The 23,510-nt window shown below is 48.3% G+C and overlaps 1 protein-coding gene across 2 annotated transcripts in view; it reads right to left on the bottom strand.

Annotated features, from left to right (window-relative positions):
* The window catches only part of INPP5E (inositol polyphosphate-5-phosphatase E), a 542,414-nt gene that overhangs the window by 133,973 nt on the left and 384,931 nt on the right, over nt 1-23,510 (bottom strand). For both annotated transcript variants that reach the window (XM_069609582.1, XM_069609583.1), the window contains one exon: nt 2,412-2,519. In XM_069609582.1, coding sequence (XP_069465683.1) covers nt 2,412-2,519 — 108 coding nt within the window. The remainder of the gene's footprint in view (nt 1-2,411; nt 2,520-23,510) is intronic.

The following is a 23,510-nucleotide window of genomic DNA, read 5'->3' on the forward strand; positions in this document are numbered from 1 at the left end:
AAGCTCGGTATTAGCCAGACGTAGCTGAAGAGCCGAATTGAAAAAGATCTTGGCGTCAAGAAGCTTGTCCTCCTTGGAGAGAATCTGAAACGCTGCAGTGGAGGATGTGCAGGGCAGCTTAGACTGGAGCGTAGCTGCTGCCACCACTGTCGATGAGGGGAGTGGATATGCATTCAAGGAAATGTCTTCAGACGCATGTAGCTTGTAGCGAGCGTCAATTTTCTTGTTTAGGTGTTGCCCGGAACAAGGTTTTTCCCCAGACCTTGTGGGCTTCGGCCAGCACATCCTTTTGAATGAACTGGCCATTGAGCTCATCTGTCAACAGAGTAAAAGCTCCAGAAAGTACCCATTCTTGTGGGGCCGGAGGCTCAGGTATTGGGATGTCTAGCAACGCCATCACATCCACAACCCAGTTGTGAAAGGTTCTAATAGAGCGGGGTGCGTTGTCGCTGTCCTGGTCCGCTTGATCCTCATCCAGTGAAGCGGGAGCAGAATCCTAATCCACCGTACGTGGCAGCAAAGGCGCTGCGGGCAGGGGTGACTGCGCAACGGGAGTCTTTTCCACAGGTTAAAGTGGAGGCAGTGGAGGAGGAGGCCCCACAAAAGTGGTGGAGGAGGTGGCACTACCGGGACTTGCAGAAGGATTACCGGAGCAGTGGGCGGTTTGGGTGGCTTAGGATACATTTCCTTAAATAAATCCTTAAAGTACGCCTTCATTGGATCAGAATGCATAAGTGTCTGAAACTTGCCAAAAATGCATCCTCAGAAAAATGTCTAAGCGCTGGAGTGGGTAGAGGCCGCTCTGAAGGGGCATACCACCAGGATCGCAAAGAGAATGGTTGCTAGGATGGTCCTCCACCAACTGGATCCACGGAAACCAAGGAGCAGACGTAGGAGGGAGGAAGACTGTGTGCGACAGCGGAGACCGAGCATGCCAATCTATTGGATGGCGGAACGGATTATCCTCAGTACCAGCTGTTGTGAACATTGGTGTGAGAAGTAGACAAAATGGCTGACGTGGACCACAGCGGTTGGACCGCCATTTTGTTAACACCTGAGATGTACTGCGTCCCAGGTATCAGTGAGGCCGTGGTCACCACAGGGTAATCAGGGGACTTATGTTCCATTTTAGCCTTGCGACAAGGAACCTCAGCAGAGCCGGTGCTAGCAGAACTAAAGTGCTTTTGCGACCCCTTAGAGACTGCTGATGAATTAGCCCCCAATGAAGGAACCTCAGCTGAGCCGCTACTCAAAGACTTAAGGTGTCTAACCGGATTCTTTGCCCCCTCAGCAGGATCGGTTTGACCACAGCGCCTGAGTGTAGGAAGGCTTGGGGTCACCCCATGAAGCCATAGCCCTCAAGGGGGCCCCTCAATCTTGCTGGTCTTAGATATAGCCCCAAGATGGGGATCTTCACGGGTAACCCCGGTACGTTTAGTCACCTTAACAGGAACCTCAAGACGAGACTCAGTACACTTGGTTCCAGATGTGGAAACCGTGGGAATTACCCCAGTGACAAAAGCCCCAGAAGTACTGGGCTTAACTTTAGCCCCCAAAAGAGGAACCTCGGATGAAGATCCGGTCCTGGCAGCCGCTTTGCAGGGAACCTCGGGGGAAAGTGCCATTTAGAGCCCTTTCTGGAGACCTCAGGAAGATTCCTGGTACCAGAGCCACTTGGGCACCTCCCGGACATCGAAGACCCAGGGAAGGAGTCCCCTGGACGGGGTGCCCTAAAAAGGAACAAACTTACTGGCCGTTTCCTTTTTTTCTTCAATGAACTGCTGCAAATGTGGAGGAGGAATCCGCTGGAACACCTCATCCCACCTAACACGACGATGCTGGAGTGCCCAAATGGAGAGGGAGTCGCAATAGAAGCAAAAGTCCCACAGGTGTTCCGGGCCCAAGGACTCCAGGCAGAGAGAGCGGAGATCCGCCCTCACAAAACAGCGTTCGCACGAAGGACAGGACACTAATCCGAGACGCTCCAGCATAGACGGAAGAAAGAAAACCGTGGAAGCGGAGCAGGAAAATGAAGTACAACGGTACAAAAAGAAAAATATTCCATAAGATGCAAGTGCGTCCGACCCCGACAGCACAGAGAAAAGGACTGGAGGGCGATGCGCGGGGTGTAGCTCATGAAGGCGGGGCTGCGATTGATGCTTTAAAAGTGCTGTCACGATGGATGAAATGTACCACAAGTATGGAGGAAAGGGGACGGGACGTAGAAGTATGAGCCTTTGCAGATGTAAAAAAAAAAAAAAAAAAAAAGATAGGACTACGCTATCAAGGGAAATAAGTAACATCAATAATTTGCACACATTGAAAATCAAACCAAATGCTTCCTATGTAGATCTATGAATGGAAAACACATTTCTGCTTGCAGATTCTAGTCTTCACGTGCAGCTACTCACATGAACTAGAGCGATAAGGATTGGTATCCGGAATTCCGCGTGGAAGAGAAAGTGCTTCAATTATTTTATTGTAGTCCAATATTCTCTCGTACACTTTTCTATCTCCAGCTGAAAAGAAAACACAGTAGCCTTAACAGCCTGAGCTACGCTGCAAACAGGACACATATTTGGAAAGCAGTTTAATGAAGCATCAGACCTAACCAGATACAAAGAACAAAAAAAGAGAGACCAAAGCAGAGCCTTCAACCTGCAGAGGTTGCACCACTTGTGTATAGGCGCGTTACAAATACCATATCATATCATATCATATCATATCATCATAAACATTTGATTGCTTCAAACACAAGAAATGACCTGGTGTTTCCCGAATAGACTAATAAGGCAGTTTTAGATTTTTCTTCAATTACTTTTTTTGTTTGAAAATATTTCGCTATGAGGGGTCCTTTATTTGTGTAAAAGCAATACAGTATTTTTTCAATCAGCTTATCTCTAGGTTTTGATATCTTTAACACAATATGTTGGGTTGAGATTGCTTTGACATGCTCCTGGCAGAGCCAACAAACGTCTTACCCTGCCAAAAATCAAATTCACGTTCAGTCTAGCTGAATTTTCAAAATTCAAGCTGTTAGAGCGTTGTTAGCCAATAATATGTAATGCTTGAGGTTCAATCAAGGTAAAGGAATTGGTTTGTCTTAATTAGCACCCAATGGGGAGTGCACACAGCCAATCAGATTGTATGAAACATAGGCTTTACCTTCTGTCATGCATGTGTTCTGAGCCAACGGTTGGTTACTCATGCCTGTTCTCTGCATCTGTCGCAGCTAAGATCTGCCCACAACTGGTCCCCAACGCCATTTTACCCCTTTTTTTTTAGCAGATCTGACATACATGTTTACCAGTATCAATTCATTTTCTCCACTCTGCTGCATCAAACTATCATGGAAATGGAAAGGAGGATTCACCTGGTGCCCCAGCTGCAATATCGATGGTATCAATTTGAATTCTAACTTTTTTACAGAAGGAATAAGTTACTTACCTGTAACTCCGGTTCTCTAGCATTGGTATCTTTCATAGATTCACAAGCTATGAATATTCCCTGTTGTCAGGCTGGGAATCCTTGGTAACAGAGCAGTTTAAATTTAAACTGAAATTCTCAGTCACTTTTGTGCTCTATTATGCCCACAGCCAATAGGAATGCCTCCCTTAACTCCTCCCCTGTCAGCCATCTTCAGATTTGGCAAGCGCACACGAGTGTCAGTAAGGGCCAAACGACAAGCCATGCTAGGTGGGAGGGTTGCAATACATATGGGTGGAGGCAATCTTCCAGTATAGCTCACCACCAGAGACTTACTAACCTCACGCGAAAAAAGGTTCTGCAGAATCGACTGGCCGACTCTTAGGCGGAATCACTGTCGACATAGTAGAACCCCATGAATGTATGCACCGATCTCCAGCAGAGGCCAGTCAGCGGGATCCCAGAGAGAAACGCAGTAGTTGCAGTCAGTGCTCTGGTGAAGTGCGCCCAGGGCCTGCCCGGGAGAGGCCTACCGCCCTGCTGGTGGCAGAATTAAATGCAGGCGGCAATCCATCTTGAAACGGTGGACTTGGAGAGAGCCTTCCCGGCCCCAGACGGTCCACATGCAACAAACAGTTGATCCATCGTACGGAATGATTTAGTGCGTGCCATATAGTACTTGAGGGTGCTCATCACATCCAGCGTGTGCAGGGTTCGCTCCGCTGGAAACATTGGTGTGCCAAAGAATACTGGCAAAACCACCCGCTGATTGAGGTGGAAAGAGGATGGCACCTTTGGCATAAAGGTCGGGTTAGAACACAGAATGGCCTTGTCAAATGTCAAGTAGGGTGGTTTCGAAGAGAACACCTGGATCTCACCCACTCGTCTGGCTGATGTTATGGCCACCAAAAATGCTTTTTTCCATGAAAGATGTTTCAGGATGCCTGGTACATGGGCTTGAAGGGTGGTCTCATGAGCCTTGCAAGTAGCCTATTTTGCTCCCACGCTGGTGCAGGGCGATGAAGGTGGAAAAGATCGGAACAGCCCACGTAAGAATTCCTTCACCAGCCGGGACCATAGGGACGGCACCCATGTGGAGCAGTTTTATTGGGAGATCGCTGTGGGTGCACCTTAATCGAGGAATTTGTCAAGCCAGATAAGGCAAGAGCTCCTCTGGCTGGATGTTGTGAGGTTGCAGTTGATGGATCCTGCACTTAGGGCAAGTGCTATTTACTGAGAAGTTATCAGGACAATCTTTGACTAAGTTATATGAACTAGACCAAATACTCAAGCATTGCCTATCTGAAGTGGCCTTGACATAATATACTCTTTTGGACAGCAAAAAAAGTAACTTGTTCAAGGATATTAAGTAAAATAAGGAAAAAAACAGGACAGAAACTATCTCTTTTCTCCTGATGAACCATTGTAACTCGCAATGGGGAAACACGTGTTGAGAAAGGAAATGTGTTCATTGGTGTGAAATTAACACCAAGTCAATCAATTATTTTTGTTTAAAAATGTATTTGTGAAAGAGAAAAAATATCAAAAGAGAAAGGAAATTTGTTGGTGTGAAACTAACACGATGTCAATCAATTATTTTTGTTTAAAAATGTATTTGTGAAAGAGAAAAAGTATCAAAAGGAAAATAAATTTGTGAAAGTCAATAGGAGAAATTAAATAATTTTTCAATGGCATTATGAACATGAACTGAATGGCTGTTTATTTAGTAGTTGACTCACCATTGATAAACATTTCACAAAACCCTTAATAGGAGTTGGCGCATTTGAGTGACATTTTCGCATATCGGATAATTTATGCAATTTGCTTGTGTAGTAGCCACACAAATTATGGGAAACACTCATGCTGACAACCCTGCATCTTTCCTCTTAATGAAACAAGGAGTACAAACAAATCCTTAAAAAACTAATTGAGCTGTCGCCAAGGTTGAGCTTAGTCTGGCTACAACCATTTTTTCTTTGGGTCCTGCACCATATTTTCACTTGCTCTTGTAGCACTTTAAGGTGGACAGAGCTCTTGCCCTGGCCAGGACCTCCTGGCAAGCTTGCTGGAGGGACAGGGACCCGAATTCTGAGAACACAGGAGCCAAGCCGTCAGATTGAGAGAGGCCGAGTTGTGGTGCAGAACTGCCCCCTGGTTGCTGCACAGGAGTGATTGGTGCAGGGACAGCTTGATCGGCGCCACCGACGAGCGGGCAAGGAGGTCGCAGTACTAAAACTGTTGGCCACGCAGGGCCCACTAATATCAGTTTGCACCGATACAGTCTGAAAGCGTGTAGGACTCGAGGCACCACAGGCATTGGGTGAAATGCATACAGAAACTTCCCCTACCATGGAAACACAAAAGGTGTCCCCCAAGCTTTCCGGGTGGGGAAAGCAGTGGCAAAGGTCTTGCAGTGACTGTTGTCGTAGGTGGCAAAAAGGTCGATCTCCGAAGTGCCCCACGTCTGAAACAGGTGAAGCTGTCTGTCGTGCAATTCCTACTTGTGACAAGAGTGCAACCAGCCACAGTGTTCTGAATTCTTGGCAGGTGGAGGGGAATAAGAAACATGTTATGCTGTAGAGCCCAATGTCCTAGGCCTCCTTGGAAAGCTGCGGGATCCTCGTTCATCCTGGCTTGCGGATGTAAAACAAAGATGTTGTGTTGTCAGTGAAAATCCGAACCACCTTCCCTGCCTGGAGGGGGGGGAGGGGGGGGAGGATTTCAGGGACCAAAATATTGCCGGTAGCTCCAGCAGGTTGATGTGCTGGGTCTTCTCCTATGACCAAAGTCCTCTGTTATGCTGGTCTTGACAGTGGGCGCCAATCGGAAAGATTGAAGATAGTGCGCAGGCCAGCCTGGTTGAGCACTGTGAAAGGACGGCAGTACTAGCCCCTCCCATGCTCCATGAGGGGGAACAGGTTCCACCGCTCTGAGGTATAGAGGTTTCTGTACCTCTGCTCTGAGGGAGGGCATCCCGATCTGTTGGAAGAGAGGTTTAAAGGGTGGGGTAGGAGGAAAGGGCAGGCGAAAACCCACCTAAACGATGGACAAACCGCACCAGTCTTCGGTGATGGTTTGCCACGCCCCCAGATGAGACGAGATTCGCCCTCCCACCGGAGTGTAGTGTGACCGACAAAAAATATAATTTGGTGATTTTTCGGCAGGGAGATTACCTGTCCCTGTAGAGGAGGCTGATGGGCGAGAGAAAAACCAACCAGTTTGCTGCTTAAGGCGGGGCTACCAACAGGAGTTTCAGATCAGTGCGCACGGCGACCCTGAAACCCCCTGATCCCAGAGAAGGCTCGAGTCTGGGACCCTGACCTCTGTGTACAAGGGGCCTTAGCTGAAGCTGTCGCCAGGACCAACAAACGGGTCTTTGTTGTCCACATAGCGTGGAAAAGCTGCTCAGCCCCAAAAGGAACGCTCCCAGCACCAGTCGTCATGAAATTTGGTGTAAGGGAGATATCCAAAATGGCTGCTGTGGAACAAGGAGGTTGGTCCGCCATTAAGTCAACACCTGAAGAGAACTGCGTCATAGGAAAAAATGAGGCAACTGTCCCCTCAGGGGAGTCAGGGGACTTAAGAAACACTTAGCCTTGAAACAAGGATCCTCGGCCGAGCCGGTGCTGGCAGATCTAGGATGTTTAGTGGACATCCTAGGAACTGACCCAGAATTAGCGGAGGAACCTCAGCAGAGCCGGTACTGGAAAGCCTGTTGCTGATCACCTTTTTTGCCCCGTCGACCGAATCGGTACCACCACAACCCCGAGCGTGGGACGGTTGAGGAATGCACCCCACCGACAGGACCCTTAGAGGATGCCTCCACTCTGCCGGTACTGTATTTAGAGGAACCTTGGGTTTTAACCCACAACATATAGCTCCCTCGAGAGGGGCCTCGAGCCGTGGCTCGGTGTGACGAGCACCAGAAACGGAGACCTCAGGGCGAACCCCAGTATCCAGAGCCACAGACTGAGCTGAACCTTAGCACCCAAATGGTGAACCTCGGAACCACGTCCGGTTTTGGCAGGTCCTCCGAGGCACCCTCACAGAACACTCAGGTGCATCTATTAGGCCCTTGAGGCACCTAAGGGGGATCCCTGGTAACAGAGTTACACAAGCCCCTCGCAGTCATGGAATGCTGTCACCGAGCAGGGCTGCTCATCGACGTCCTCATCCATACCAACGAGGCGGGGACAGAAGACTGGTCCTCCACGCCTACCGCCTCAGGTTTTAAAAGAAAAACTGAATCGGAGCAGCCGGGGCGGAACAGGAGTCAAAAGACGCTTGAAATACGTCCTCATAGGGTCAGAGTGCATGAGCATCTGAAACTTCCCAAAAAACCCATCCTCAGCCGAGGGCCCAGGTGCCGAAGAGGAAGAAACCGCTCGTAAGGGACCTACCCCCCCAGCCCCGAACACAAGGAGGATGGTTGCCAGGAGGGTCCACCACCGGCCGGGTCCACATAGGTCAGTGGAGCAAAAGCAGGCGGGAGCAAGGGTTCCATGTGTTAATATCCCCGCAAAAATATTGCGATACAAAAATAAGGCCATATTTTTGTGCAATATTGAGCCAAGGACTCTGCGGGGGACACACCCGCAACCCCTGCACTATTTTTAAATGTGCGGGGGACAATCCTGCAACCCCCACTCCCACAAATATCGCCTATGGCGAGACAAACGACCGTATGTACGGCAATATTTTTGGTGGGGATAATATGTAGGGATACCGGAGCGAGACAGTATGAGGCAGCGGAGCCCACGCACACCAATCAAAGAAGGGCAGAACGGGTTACTATTGGCAAAAAGAATGCTCCCAGCACCAGATGTTGCGAACGTAGGTGCAAGGGAGTTATCCAAAATGGCCGTTGTATGCCACGCAGGTTGGCCACCATTTTGTCGCCACCTGAAGAGAATTGCATCACATGCGTAGCTGAGGCAATTGCCTCCTCAGGAGAGTCAGGGGACTTAAGTAACACTTTAGCCTTACAAGGATCCTCAGCAGAGCCGGTACTGGGTGGTCTCGGATGTTTAGTCGACATATTCGAACCAGTCTCAATATTAGCCTCCAACGGAGGAACCTCGGACAAGCCAGTACCAGAGGGAATGTGGTCCGTGACCCCCCTCTTTGGCCCCTCGACAGAACCGGTACCACCACAACCCTGAGCGTGGGACGGTTGAGGACAATACCTCACCAACAAGACCCTCTGAGAAGGCCTCTCACATCTGTCGATATAGACTTCAGCCTCCACAAGAGGAACCTCAGATTTCAACCTGGTACGTAAAGCTCCCTTAAAAGGGGCTTCGAGTCGGGACTCGGTACAGACTTTAGCCTCCACAAGAGGAACCTCAGGTTTCAACCTGGTTAAAACGGGGAAAGCTCCTCAGGGTGAACCCCGGTATCCCAGCACCCAGCCAAACTGGGCTTAACTTTAGCTCTGTGATGGTGAAGCTCAGAACTATGTCCGGTACTGACAGGTCCGTCAGAACCCTCAGAGGAATCGCTGGTACACCTGTTAGGCCCTTGGGGCACTTCAGGGGAAACCCTGGTGACAGAGCTACAAGAAAGGCCCTTAAAGTACTCCCTCATGATGGGGTCAGAGTGCATAAGTCTCTGAAACTTCCCGAAAAAGGCAACCTCTGACAAAGAGGCTGCCAGGAACTGAGACCGTATGCGGTAGTGGCATCCGAGCATGCCAGTCATAAGAAGGGCGAACGGGTTCGCACTGACCCATGGACACGGTTGTTCACCAAAAAGAAGGTTCCTAGCACCGGCCATCGATAGTGTGAGTGTAAAGGGAAGAATCCAAAATGGGCACCATAGACCACACGGGAAGGCCCGCAATTTTGTTCACATCTGAGGAGAACTGTGTCACATGTGTGGATGAGGCAGGCATCTCCACAGACTGGTCAGGGGACTTGATCGAAACTGAGGAGTTACGGTCAGAGACCTCTCCTTTTGCCCCCTCAACAGAACTGGTATCCACTGCGAGCACCAGAATGTTGAGGAATCCACCTCGCAGACAAGACCTTGACAGGTCTCTCAGTTCTGTCGGTACACACCTTAGCCTCAAAAAGAGGAACCTCGGAACGGAGTCCGGTCTGAACAGCTCCCCGAGAGGGGCCGTGAACCATGGTTCGGTACAGAAAGCCTCAAGGGAGGCCTCAGCGCACCAGTGTCTGTATGGGAAATTCCAGACAAGGAGACCTCGGAGCGAACTCCGGTACCCAACGCCTCAGAAGGACTGGGCTGACTATTAGCACCTGATTGGTGAACCTCGGATCGTAAACTGGTGTCGGCAGGCCCCTCACAGGAACCCTCGGAGTAAACCCAAGTACGCCTATTAGGCCTGCGAGGCACCTCAGGGGAAACCCTGGTAGCAGAGCTCTTGAAGCCCCTTCCGGACCTGGAGGACCCTGGGAAGGAGGCCCCCGGCCGGGGGGGCCTGAAAAGTAAGGCACTTACCGGGCGTCTCTTCTTTTCGTCGATGAAGAGTTGAAAATGCGGTGGAGGAACTCGCTGGAAGATCTCCTACCACCGACGATGGCGAAGCTGAAGTGCCTTGCCCGAAAGGGAGTCGCAGTAGAAACACGAGTCCCAACAGTGATCCGGTCCCAGGCACTCCAAGCAGAAAGAATGGGGATCTGCCCTAGCGAAGAGATGTTCGCAAGAGGAACAAGAGACAAATCCCAAACGATCCGGCATAGACGGAGGACTACGCGACCGCATAACCGGAGCAGGAGAGAAGGACAATGGGAAAGAAGAAAAATGTCTTCCCGGTGATACAAGTGCATCCAGCCCCGACCGCACAGAGAAAAGGAATGAAGGGCGATGCGCGGGGTGGAGCTCAGGAGGGCGGGGTTACTGCCACGTGCAGTACCCCGCATAAAAAGAGAAGGACACATTTTCTATTTGGACGGAATGTCCCAAAAGTATGGAGGAAAGGGGACGGGACGCAGGAGTATATGAGTCCTTGAGGTCGAGGGATGATAGGAAGTGTCCTTGGCTGCAGTTGGAACAACACCTGCGGTAGCGTGACCATTGGGAACGTTTGTGTCTTTAGTAACTTGTTGAGCACCCTTAGATCTAATATGGGTCTACAACGCCCCACCCTCCGACTTGTTGTGCACCGATTTACTGTATACTCCCGTGCCCAGCTAGTCTCTGGGAACCTTCTCCACTGCACCCTTCTTCAGCAGTCCTCGCACTTCCTGAATCAAGAAGTGTCGCAACTACTCTGGATTGTACACAGGAGGAATGTCGGGTGGATAGTCCATGAACTCCAACGAGTGGCCCTGCTGGAGGAGGGAGAACACACATTCGTCGATGGTGATGTGTGACCATTCTTCGACGAACCTTGACAGTCCTCCTCCCTCTGGGGTGTTGAAGTGAGAGAACCTGGACCCGGGCTGGTTATGCTTGTTTGCCGGACTGGCCCTTACATTGGGAAGAGCCACAGCGTTGCTGTGAACCCCTGTATGACTGGGACCTTTTCCTGTACTGGTCCCCTGATGAATACGGGGGCTTGTAGGAGGAGGAAGACTGGTATGTAGTGCAGTTATCCCCCAAAGTGCTGCCAAAGCGCCCTTGCCCTGAACGAAAGGACTGCTGCCTCTGCTGTAGTGTGCCCAAGGAGCGAGCGGTTTCCGTTTTTATGCATTGTAAGGCGTCATCCACCTTCTTTCCAAACAGGGAGGAGCTGTCGTAAGGCATGTCCACAACCCTGGACTGGACATTGGGCTGAACATCTGTGGCCTTGAGCCAACCCTGCCTACGGAAGACCGCTCCATTGGCAAGCTGGCAAAAACCAGTGTCGGCGAGGTCTACAGAGACAGTAATGGCATGGTCTGCCTTCATGGAAGATGTCCAAGGCTTCTTGCTTCTTGTCATACGACAGGAACTCCAGCAAGGGGACCAACTTGTACCACAACTCGCGGTCGTAACATGCGAGTATGGCCATTGTATTAGCCACTTTGATAGCCGTGGCAGAGGTGGTAATGATCCTCTTACCGAAGGCGTCGATACGTTTACCCTCTTTATCTGGAGGAACAGAACAGGGCGAAGATGTGTTAGCCAACCTTTTCCTTGTAGCCGCCGAGACAACAAAATCTTGTGTGGCTTGAGCGTGGAGGCAGGCGGCAGCACTCTATGGGGCTCTGTACTTTGTCAAACCGGTCTTTTTTAGCCGGGCAGTTGCGGGATGCACCAAGGTGATTAGGCCATCCTCCCAGATGTCTTCTAGCAGAGGTAGAGACTCCCTGCGCTGCTCCCCTGTTGATACAGGACACTGTTTTCGCTGCACCTCTGGTGCAAGGCCGAACATTGTGGCCGCCCTGGACATGAGTGCATGCATGGAGGGCCCCTACTTCATCAGGGGGTGAGTCCCTGAGCGGAAGGTCATCTGGTTATCCATCAGCAGTGATGAAATCATCAAACTCTTTAGTGTGGGTAGTGTGTGTGGAGGTCCGTCGTCAGGATCTGTGTCTGTTCCAGTATCTTCTAGCCTCTCTGGAACTGAATGGCATTTTTCCTTCCTGGTGGGGCAAGGGATTTCATCCATCTCCCTGGAAGGCCTGGGGAAATCTGTGCAAGGTCATCCTGATAGGTTCTGTAACCGGGGCTGGTTAGCCGTTGTTGTAAGGGTGTTAGGGAGAATTGTCTCTTTAAGCTGAATTTCCTAACCTAGTGAGTCCCCCAGCAGCTTTGCTGGATTTCTGGAGTTTATTTTTTTCTCTTGCCAAGAATGAGACTCTTTCTCCCACTCTTGGACATGATTTATGGTGTTCCTTTGACTGTTAATGTGTTTTATGGGCTATGGGGTCCTTTACTCCATAGGGTCTCATGTGTTTTTACTATGTGTGTTACACAGCACCCTCCGTGCAGTAACACAGGGGTGTCATAGTGACACCCCACCCTAGACTCCTTACCCTGGGACTGACTACTGTCTCCCAGGGCATGTAAAGTCACCATTGGCTTTACTAGTCCCAAATTATTAACAGAAACCAGTACAAACCATCATATTGTGGACGTACTGGTCGGGGCAATTCGATTGCCCCAGGGTCTGTTAGTCGAGGGGGCACGTCTCCGTCCCCCCTGATCGAGTTTTGGCTGGTGGCAGTGGATACTACTTTTTATATTCGACCGCGAATATATCCCTATGGGATTTTCCCATTGTTCGCGGCTACCAACTTTAATTATTTAATTCTCATAGCCTCGAACGTACCGCTGGTTTATTTATTTAATATTAATTTGCCGGTTGGTATTTTTTGCCAGGACTCGATTCTAAAATGGCGTTTGTGTTCTCTTTTGTGACTCCAACCCAAGTCGAGCCCTTTGTTCCACTTTTTGGTGGGCTTCTCCACAGAAGCCTCCAAAAGTGGTGCCACTCTGTCTGGGTACCACATGGGGTGTGGGAGGGGGTTTAGGCACCCTGGACTGAGTTACCTTGGTAACTCAAGTCGCACTCTTGTGTGATTGGCCCAAGTGGTGAGCCGGCCAGCTCACCACTTAGCATGTTTGATTGACAGCTAGGCTGAGTGAATGGGGGTGTGCTGCATAAAAGCAGGGCTTTGGGGACTGGTCAGAAGTCGCCACAGGACCTGAGAATCCGACGAGAGAGAAGCTGAGCCGACCTACCATGAAGACACCACCGGTGGAGCCCTGCGGAACCAACTCACCACTTCCCGACGACAGAGAAGATCTCCCGGCTGGAGAGGCTTCTTCCCCTGACTGGTGGGCACAACCAGTTTACCTTCTTCTCTTCGCACCCCAGACCGGCTCGTGGTCGAATTGCCCGTGCCAAGCACCCCTGTAACCGGATAGCCACTTACCACTGGACCGCGAATAAAAGGACCGCTCCTTTTACCTGAGAACTCCGCGGCTGGTTTCTTCCCTGGCAGTGCAACGGACTCCCGTCTTCCTCCCCGACGAGATCCTCTCTTCCCCCGGACGAAGCACCGACTTGCATCCGCTGCTAGGAACAACTGCCCCCGCTGGAGTATTCTCACCACTTTAAGGTACCGTGTCTGCCAGGCCTCCCTTTCTAAAGATTGCTACAAGGTAATAATAACCCCTTAACCTTCTGGACTGGGCTGGCCGCCTTGACCCTCTAACTGGTCCCTTTCTTTGGTCCAACTCCTTTTTGAACCTTTACAAGACTTTTGTGCACTGCAACCGTGTGACCTTGGACACATTTCGTTTTGATCCTCTTAAAGTGGATCCGGCCTACTGACTCTAAACTCACGGTTTTACCTTGCCTTCCTCTCTTGTTGTGTTTGTGAAAAAGTGTTGGGATCTGTTTCAAGTTATTCTCTGCTTTTCTCTCCCTTTTAAAACGAATTATTAGAGTGCCATCTATGTTAAGCGCTCACTGCTGTCTGAAAATAAGTGGGGCTTTACTTAAGACTTGTCTAATATTCTGCTAAGGGAGTGTATATCTTTTAGTGACCGTGTTTTTGAATTGCTTACTATTAGTGCCTGTGTGTTTTTCTAGATGTGGTTTTAAATAAATAATTATATCTCTTTTACACCAAGCCCTGGTCAGTGTTTACTTGTTCTACTGTGATCTTTTGACCTATTGTGAATACTCTGTATACTGCCTAACTCTTCTTGAGGGACGTCTGACTGCTCAGCCACAGCTACCAAGTGAATCTGTGTGGTTCAGACTGCTACCAAGTGGGTTTACTGCCAAACACCTGTAGTCCTAAATCTTTTGCAGTGGTCCCAGAGGGAACTGCACAGGTTTCTGCCTAACAAAGGGTGCCACCAGAGTGGTGAGAGTAGATAAAATGTCCAGCAACGTGTTTCTTTGTGGAGGCAGTGATGTCTCTGGTTGCATGAATTGTGCTGAATGCAGAGGGGTTAAAGGGTGGTAGCCTGATCCGACTTGCTTCCCCCGTGGTGAAATTCTTGGAGCCGATGTCCTGGCCAGAGACGATGGTGGTGACATGATGGGCTCCTCCTCTGCTTCATCCACGTCCGATTGGGATAGACTTGGCTCTGGTAACATAATACCACCTGGTAAGCAAGGCCACCCCAAGGTTAGGGAATGTTGCCTGTGGATGGGCCACTACTGCAGACACTGCACTGGTGTGGGTGTCAGAGATGCCAGTGACAATGGCAGTGGTAACAATTGCATGGCAGGAATCACTTTTGCCCGTCAAGGGTGCCGTTGACGAGGGTATGACAGTTGGAGATCGATATCCCGTCGACGGGATCCTTGTGGACGAAATCCTTGTGGACGTAGTCGTCGAAGTTCTTGCTGATGACGAGGTAGTCGTGGCCGTTGGCGGCTTTGCTGACGAGGTAGTCGTCGGCGGTGCACCGTTAGATGGTGTTGATGGTCTACGAGTAGATGAGCTGGATTCAGACTTGTTCGTCGATGATCACAGCTTTGTAGCCGATTTCGACAACAAGCTTGTTTTCGACTTAGAAGAAGTCGCCTCCCCGGGCGATGGAAAAGGCCTTGGCTTCCCCCAGCCCCCGCCGACCTCTCTTAGGCACTGACCTTCATTGAGGACCAGTGTTTGTGCGATGATATGGGCTTGTTGCCAGAAGTTTCTTTATGCCTCTTCTTGCTGGTGGCCTGGACTTCATGCCACCTAGACCTCTTACTAGAGGTGGTCTGCTGGGTCGTCCTGCCCTGCCATACGAGGCATGACTCCGTCCAGAAGCAGAGACCCTGCCAGCGTCCTCGAGCCACACAACAAGATGACAGTGGCAGATTTCACAGTCCTGGATAACATGGTGAGGGTGAAGGCAGTTGAGACAGTCGTCGTGGTGATCCTCCACGCAGAGATTCTTCAGTCCATAGCGGGCACAGGCCTTGAACAGGCTCTTGCTTGTGGATTCAGTTGCCATGAGGTAGGCCCTATTGAGCAGATGAAGCATTGTCGAAGATTACTGGCAGCGGGAACGGTCCACGGAGGTAGCACTGTCGCCACGGATGTCGGTCGTCAAGAGATGTCGAAATATGTATTTTTCATGGAATTTTTTAGAAATGTTGACATTTATTCATAGAAAATTCGAATAGATGATTTTTGAGGACTCCCAACACTAACGTGCGGTAAGGATTCTGAAGATGGCCGACAGAAAGAGAAACTATCTTTCAAACTTTGCAGAAGCAAATGAACTCTGCTTAATGTGACCGCTCACGATGGTGGAAAAAAACAATCTGAGAGACCTCGACACGTGAGGGATCATGGGTACAGTGGACGTCACACTAGGGATAGTATTACTGGCATGCCCTGTCAACGTCCCTTTTTGAGTTTCGAAAACAACTATAATACTCTGCAGCTTCTACTAGATGTCGGCCTATGCCCAGCATGTGATCTAAGCAGATTCCATAAGCCTCAGAAAAAATATATATATAAAAAAAAAGACAAAATGTGTGGGTTTGTGGCAAAGCGTTGTTCCTTATACAATTCCACACCATTTCACCATAGTTACCTGTGAGGACCCTGCAGACATTGCTGGCTATATGAAATGTGGACACCCCACCCCTTTCCCTGGATTTCAGCATCAGTCAAAATGTGTTTCTGGCTTGGTGAAGCGCTGTCCCTTATACATACAATTCCACACTGTTTCACCAATCTGCACCAACATTTGCATAGTTAACTGTTAGGACCCGCCGAACAAGATTGGCTACATAACATTTGTAAACCCCACAATTTTTCCTGGATTTCAGCACCTTCACACATTAGACGGTTGCCTGAAATCGGCTAAATATCAATGTGGTCGTAGAAAGACTGGTCCTCAAAAATGCACGGTTTCTGGGACTTTTCCAATGCACCGCAACAAACTGCACCATGCCAGGGTGAGGCAACAGGTGGGGCGAGAGCACAGTAGGTCCCAGTATCCAGCAGCAGACCAACTCTCGCCTCCCTACAACATCTGCTCCGGGGTATGTCAGCCATCCACACACGCCCATTCTCAGTGCAGTTTACTTCAGAGTACAAGGCACATCAAGCAAATTGGAACAGAGACCTACAGGATCATCGATTTTCAACAAATGATGAGTGTTGTCATGTCTGTCCACAGAAACTGCCAAGAGAACGAGTACTTTTTGCTAGTTACTTTAAAATGTATTCAAAGTGTACTTAACCTGTATAAATCATCAATGGGCAGCCTGCACTGCATCCACACAGCCTGCCGCTTCCTTCAATGGGAATGGAGACCTGGAGCCGGAAGGCAGAGTCATTATCAACCGAAGGCAGCAGCCTAAGGCTACTACCCGTCTTGGCCCCATTCCTTGCCCCCTGCAGTCATCAGGAGTTCCCCTGGAAAGAACCCCATGCCTACATTTGACAGAATGCTTGAGTTAGCATTCAATGATGGCCGTCACAAACAAAATTAAAATATTCAATGGGCAGCCTGCAGCCACACAACAGCGCCATGCCTGCCGATGGGCTGATGCTTCCTTCAATGGGACTAGAGTCCGGAGGCGGAAGTGGAGCCCGCATCAACCGAAGGCAGCAGCCTGAGGCTACTACCTGTCTTGGTCTGTCCTGGGCAGACCTAGATGCTGGCGCCTCCCTCCATGCTCATGACCTCACACTTTAACACTGCATCAAGGTAACGTGCATTTGCGCTGTTCGTGCTTCGATTGCTCTTGTAAATTGTATCCCCAAGTGGAACGCAAAAAGAAAAGTCTAATAGCACAGCGAGTAGAGCGCTCGCTTTGACATCTGTGCAGAGCCTGCTGACGCAGGTTCGAATCCCTGCAGGGCCAAACTCATCCTTTTATCCTTCCGAGGTCGATAAATGAGCACCACACACCGTGGGTATAAGCAGCGCTCAAGATACCCGAGGGTTCGTAGCGCTATATAAATGCTAAATTATTATTATTATTATCTCTACTCTCTCCCACCTCCGACACCTTTCCTCCCTACCCTCTGCAATCTTGCACCGCCCGCTATTATTCTCCAAACAGAGTGCCCTGGGAACTCAGAGCTGTTGCCCAACTCTGCAGAGTATGATACAAAAATCATACTCCGTGCTTAAACGCATGGCGCCCTGCCCACCCCAGACTATATCTCATATAGTCAGGACCATTGTCCATATCCACAGGAACTTCTATCTCCAGATCCATGAAGGTCACATCCAAACTATCCCTGAGCGCTTACAGCATATTTCCCCCCCCGAGCCCTCAACAATAAAGATAAGCCACCACAGGGCATCCTAGGCCTTAAGCAGTACAACTTTGGTACTCAACTACCTGCTGTCATAGCAACAGCCCAGACCACTACACATCACGCACCTCCCATACCTAGAAGCCATCCTCCATCATATGAGCACACTAGCAGCCACCCCAGGGCCACCTCCACCTCACCTGACACAACCCCCATGATGCATCAGGGCTTTAGGTTTAGCCCTCGGCCTCTAGTACCTTTGGACGTAGCTCCCCATTGCGGCGCTATCCCTCAGGCTTCATCCCTCCTCTGCCAAGACTCACTCCCTCAGACTACTGCCACAAGAAACACTTGCCTAGGAGCATGGACACCAAGGTCACACAGACCTCGCTCTAAGCTGCTGCCCACCACCCAATCTACTGTCTTGAGAAACACTCACATGGGAAAGCGGATAGCAACCCCGTCTAAACCCAGATCCAAGCAGACAGCCACCCACAGTTTCTACAAAACGATAAAGCCCAAGGTCCAGCAGAAGGATTCCACTAAGGCTCCATCTGGCCCTCATATCAGGAATGCACCTACCCTACCACAACAATGCGCTCTAATCAACACAAGATCCATCCCTGCACACGCCCTTGACATACACGATCTCATCTCTACCTTAGACCTCAACATTCTAGTAAACTCAGAAACTTGGCTACAAGCTGCCTCAGGTCCTGCCCTCTCTGGTGCCCTGCCTCAGGGATACTCAATTTTCCACAATGACAGAGCCAATGCTAAAGGTAGCACTCATAACAAAAGACGTACTCTCCATTAGAGAACTGAACTCCACCCTGTCTGACAACTGCGCATACTGTCAGCTAAACTGACCCTCTCAGACTCTGATAACATCACCCTTCACACAATTAACCACTCTCCAGGCCCAGTCCTGTCCTTTCAGGAGAACCTACACACTCTGGGCACCCACATCAAGCCCTCCTTGAAAACTATTCTTTTATGAGACTTCAACATTGGATATAATGGCACCAACGACCCAGCAGCCACATCTCTCTCCAACGCGCTTAGCACTCTCGGTTTTCAACAAAGCATCAACACCCCATAAACACAACAACGGCTGCATCCTAGATGGGATTGCGGATCTCAACTGGCAGGTGGCTAGCCACACCGATTGCCACGCCAATGGTCTGACCACAACATAGTACACTTCTCTATCTCACCCACAAGGCACACCTCACCTACTACAATCCCGCTGCCTCCTACACTTGCACGTAGCTCCAGAAACCGCACCAAGGAACGCCTTGATCCATTGCTTAGCTCGCTCTTACCTGAGCCCCTCTTCGACAAAGACCATACTACACTTGCGGACTTGTACGACAAAATCCTTACCACATCGGTTGACACCACTGTCCCGCTTAAGCCCTGTAAACTCAAACCTTCTGCACATTGAAGTTCTGGAGTGAACCACGAGTTTCTAACACTACGTTCCACTAAACGGTTAGCTGAAACCAATTACAAGTCGCCTTCAGAACCTAAAAAGCTATTGTTTACGATGGCCGCCAAACACTACAAAAAGGTCATCCTCTCTGCCGAATCCAACACTCGAGAAATTTTCATCATTCTTAGGGACCTAGAGAACCCAACCAAACTCCCCTGACCCCATATCCAAAGATACCTTATGGTGCACCAACATTCAAAACGCCATGATCGCCAAAATAGTCTCCCTGCCCAGGATAAATGATTTCAAACAATTCCTGTTACAACCTTCTCTAGCATCTATGACAACCTCTCCACCTTCCACTAGGAACCCTCAAGATCCTCCTATGTTCTACTTTACCAATGTCTCTGAAGATGACTTTTAAACCATCATAGAAGGTCTTAAACCTTCCTGTTGCAAAAGAGACACCTGCCCAGCAAGCCTTAGCAAAGATTGCTCCAACATCCTAGCACCCATAATTGCAGCCTTCATCAATGCCTCGTTCTCCACTGGCACATTTCCCACCAGCCTCAAAGAAGCATGGGTGCGCCCCCTTATCAAAAACCTACTTTAGATCCCACTATCCAAACCAACTATCACCCAATCACAACAGTACCGTTCTTGCTAAAACTTCTGGGCAGAGCTGCCCAACTGCAAATCCGGCAGCGCCTAGAAGTTAACCACATGTTAGGGATGCACCAGTCAGTGTTCCACCCAGGCCACGGAACTGAATCAGCACTACTCGACCAAAAGATTCAGACTGACAAAATTAGAGATGAAGGCAAACCAGCCCTCAAATTCTCCTCCCCCTCTCCAGCAACTACCACAAGGACTCTTCCACCCTAAACGTTGCCTACTCTACTAGATGACCACACACCGTCTATGCCTGAAAGACAAAAAGACAGATAGTTTTGATGGGACCTCTATCAATGGCCAAAAGGCTCGACCCACAATACTACTCCTTTAAGATTGATGGCACCCTGATCCCAGTCTCTCCTTTTGTGAAAAGGCGTATACCTGGATGCTACCCCATCTCTCACACAACATGTCAGTGCCATTGCCTCCTCCGTAGCCTACACGACCAAACTATTCAACACCTCCAGACCCTTCTTCTCCCCAGACAGTTGTCTCACAATTGCAAGAGCCACCATAGGCTCCAGGCTTGACTTTTGCAATGCCCTTTTTGCAAGTACCATGGACTACAACATTCAAAAGATGCAGGTCATTCAAAATAATACCGTCAGAGCAGCCCTGAACATCCCCAAAGTTGAACACATCACTGCAGCTAAAAATAAAAACACAGTCTACCTATTCGTGAACAGATCCTCTTCAAAACACTGTCCATCACGCATAGGTGCCTGCCCAAGAATACCACTCCCTACTCAGCACAAACAAAATCACAAAAGCCACCTCCTCCTCCAGACCTACCATAGGAGCCTATGCCCACCGGATCGCCCAGCCCAAATTTAAACGGGCCAAAGCTGAAGGCTCTAGCTTCCCGGTCATTGCAGCCAAACAGGGGAACCTTCTCCCACCTATCTTGTGAGATGAACACTCCTATTTAGAACATTCTGAAAAGCGCTAAAAACACTGATGTTCAGTTAATCCGCTCTGATAAGTGCAACATGAAACTCAATTAAAAATGGATCGCTGTCAACCTTTGTTTTGTAAAAAGTGTGTCTATTCTTCATTTGAGTAACTGGTCTAATTGGTTTTGTAAAAATATGTGTTAATTGTTGATTTGAGTAACTGGTCATGTAACAGCACCTTGATGCCCTAGGGACTAGTGCACTATACAAATACAAACATAAATAAATAAACAAAGGCTTGAACCTAAATAAGTCATTTATTATGACTGTTGGATAGCTCAGCAAGGGATCTGCAAACTACCTCGTACTCCAGAGGGGACGAGAGGTATTTTCACCTTGTGGCCAGCCATGTGGGCTTAATGAACAAAAGTAAATCTCTTGCAGATTCAGAAAATCATTGGACCGTCCATTGATCATCTGGGTCCCATTTTACATTTTTGATTGAGGCAGACTGCAGTTGCCAGTGTGTTTTTTTTTAAATAGACAATCAGAATCTCATTCAAGTAACACTATTGTAGCACTGTTAAGGTTTAAGTGACAGTATCCCCTGCAGTGCCTTTTAAAGGATCTCGACAAGGGCAACAAAGTATGTCTGGGAAAGAATTTACAGGGCTTAGCTGATTTACAAGAAATTATTTGATAAGGCACTATAATATGTGTCCTCTGCATTCTGAGAATCCGGCTAGACTGCACCTTTAGTACATTATGGTTGTTTAACAAACTATAATATGCACCCTTTGAAGTACTTGGATGTTTCCTGTGTTTTTTATGATGTTATTACTCTCCCTCGCGCTTGCAAGAGGAGAGCTGAACTGTTACGTTTTTCAACCCAGTTTTCTTACAGAAAGGGATCCTGAGATTTGCCTCATCACCACAAGTGCAGACTATTATATTTACTAATCTCTATTCATTTAGAATGATTGCCTAATGCTTATTTTCGTCCCGTCAGGTAATATTTAAGATGTCCTATCGCCCACTTTATAGCCAAAGCTTCTAGCTTACTTGTTGCATAATTCCTTTCTTTAGGAAAGAGATTACGGCTAATATAGAGCATGGGATGTTCAACTCCCACATATTCCTGGGATAGAACATGGATTTTCTGGGGTGTAGTGTTCTTTAATTTGTCAGTTAAACAGGCCGTGATGGTGGAGTAGGTGGGAATAAACCTCTGGTAGAAACTCACTTACCCTAGGAAAGCTCCTAAATCCCTTTTAGTCTTGGGCATTGGCGTTTCTTGTACTGACTTAACCTTGTTTGACTGAGGTTGAACTGACCCATTCCGAACAAAGAAGCCTAGATATCTCAAGGCGGATTGTGCCAGGTGACAATTCTTGGGATTAACCGTGAGGCCTGCTTGTTTCAAGGCTTTTTTGATGGCATATAGATGTGAGAGATGTTATTCCCATGTCGTACTGCATATGACTCATCTAGATAGGCAACACAGAAGCTCGAATATGGTCTTAATATTCGATCCATTAACCTCAGGTAGCTGAGGCACTGTGCAGTCCAAATGGAAGTTCTTGAATAACTTTAAAATGGAATAGTCCATTTGGGGTGGAGAAGGTGGTTTGCTCTGTCCCCTCAGGTTTTAAAGGAGCTTACCAGTAGCCTTTAGTCAGATAAATCATGGAGAGATATACAGCGGAACCCAATGCGTCAATGAGGTTGTCAATTCTGGGCATTGGGAAATTGGGAAATTGTGAGACCGCATTGAGTTTCCGAAAGTCGATACAGAACCTCTGTGACTGATATGGCTTGGCTACTAGTACTATAGGTGAGGATCATGGACTGTAGGAAGGCTCTATGATGTCATTTTCTTTTTAGTTTATTACAAACTTTTAAAAGAACTACATCACATTTAAACCAACACAAGAAAAAAGATCAGTTACAAGAAAGACAAGAGTAATAATCGTCTACAAATTAAGAAATAAACAACTCCAACATTCCATGGAGCTCAGTCCTTCATAGATTCCTCGAATCTCATAATTTTTATGCCAAATTTCAGTGCTTTCAAGACTCTAGAACATCTTTCAGATGGGTTAAAAAATTGATCAGAGCATATGTCAATTTGTTATTTACTCCTTCAAATAAAGCTGACCACCAATCATCACAGCTCCATGTAGATCTTTTTCCAATTTCAGTTCCAAAGGTCAAGGATCTTTTTTCTCGTAGTGCCGGTCAGAAAGCTACCAGATGTTTTAAAGTCTCTGTTTCATTTTTGCAATACCTGCAGAGTTGATAATTTTCTGCTATTTGGTTCCTTAATCTTAAAATCTCCTTGGTTTCAAATTGATTTAACCTAAATCTTAAAAATTCATTGCGGTAGTTCTTATCTGGGAATTTTAGAATGTATCGTGCATGTTTATTATAAGCTCTAGCTTCTATTGGCACAATTTGCATACATTTGTGTGAAGCTCTTTGATGACAGGTTTCGAACCAATCCCATTGCCATCATTTCAATTCCACCTTATTTGGATTGCGCCAAAGAGTTTCCTCAGCTGTGTTAAGAGTTTCCAGCACCTTCTTACAACTTCTTATCGAGAGATTTAGAATCGATTTATCATCACTTCCCTTTTTAATTTCAGAATTTGAAATTGAGGAGTTAAGTTCGGATCAATTATTTTGCCATAAAGCGATAGAGTTCCATGTGATTTTCGCTATGATTGATGTTAATCCGAGCTCATACCTTATACATGCTTTGGGCACTCCATCTCCTAGGCGTAGGACTTTTTTCCAAAAGAGATGTTCACATACTTCCCAGAGATGATGTGAGAGAAGCAGTCTCTGCACAGTGTATTAAGGCTCGTACCACCTTAAGATTATAAAAGTCGATGACTGGCTTTAGGCTAAATTTACCATATTTTCTTTTAACAAGCAATCCTTGTGAAGTCAGTT

This window comes from Ambystoma mexicanum, chromosome 8, assembly GCF_040938575.1.
Source record: "Ambystoma mexicanum isolate Mex_15411 chromosome 8, UKY_AmexF1_1, whole genome shotgun sequence".
NCBI classification, from domain to species: domain Eukaryota; kingdom Metazoa; phylum Chordata; class Amphibia; order Caudata; family Ambystomatidae; genus Ambystoma; species Ambystoma mexicanum.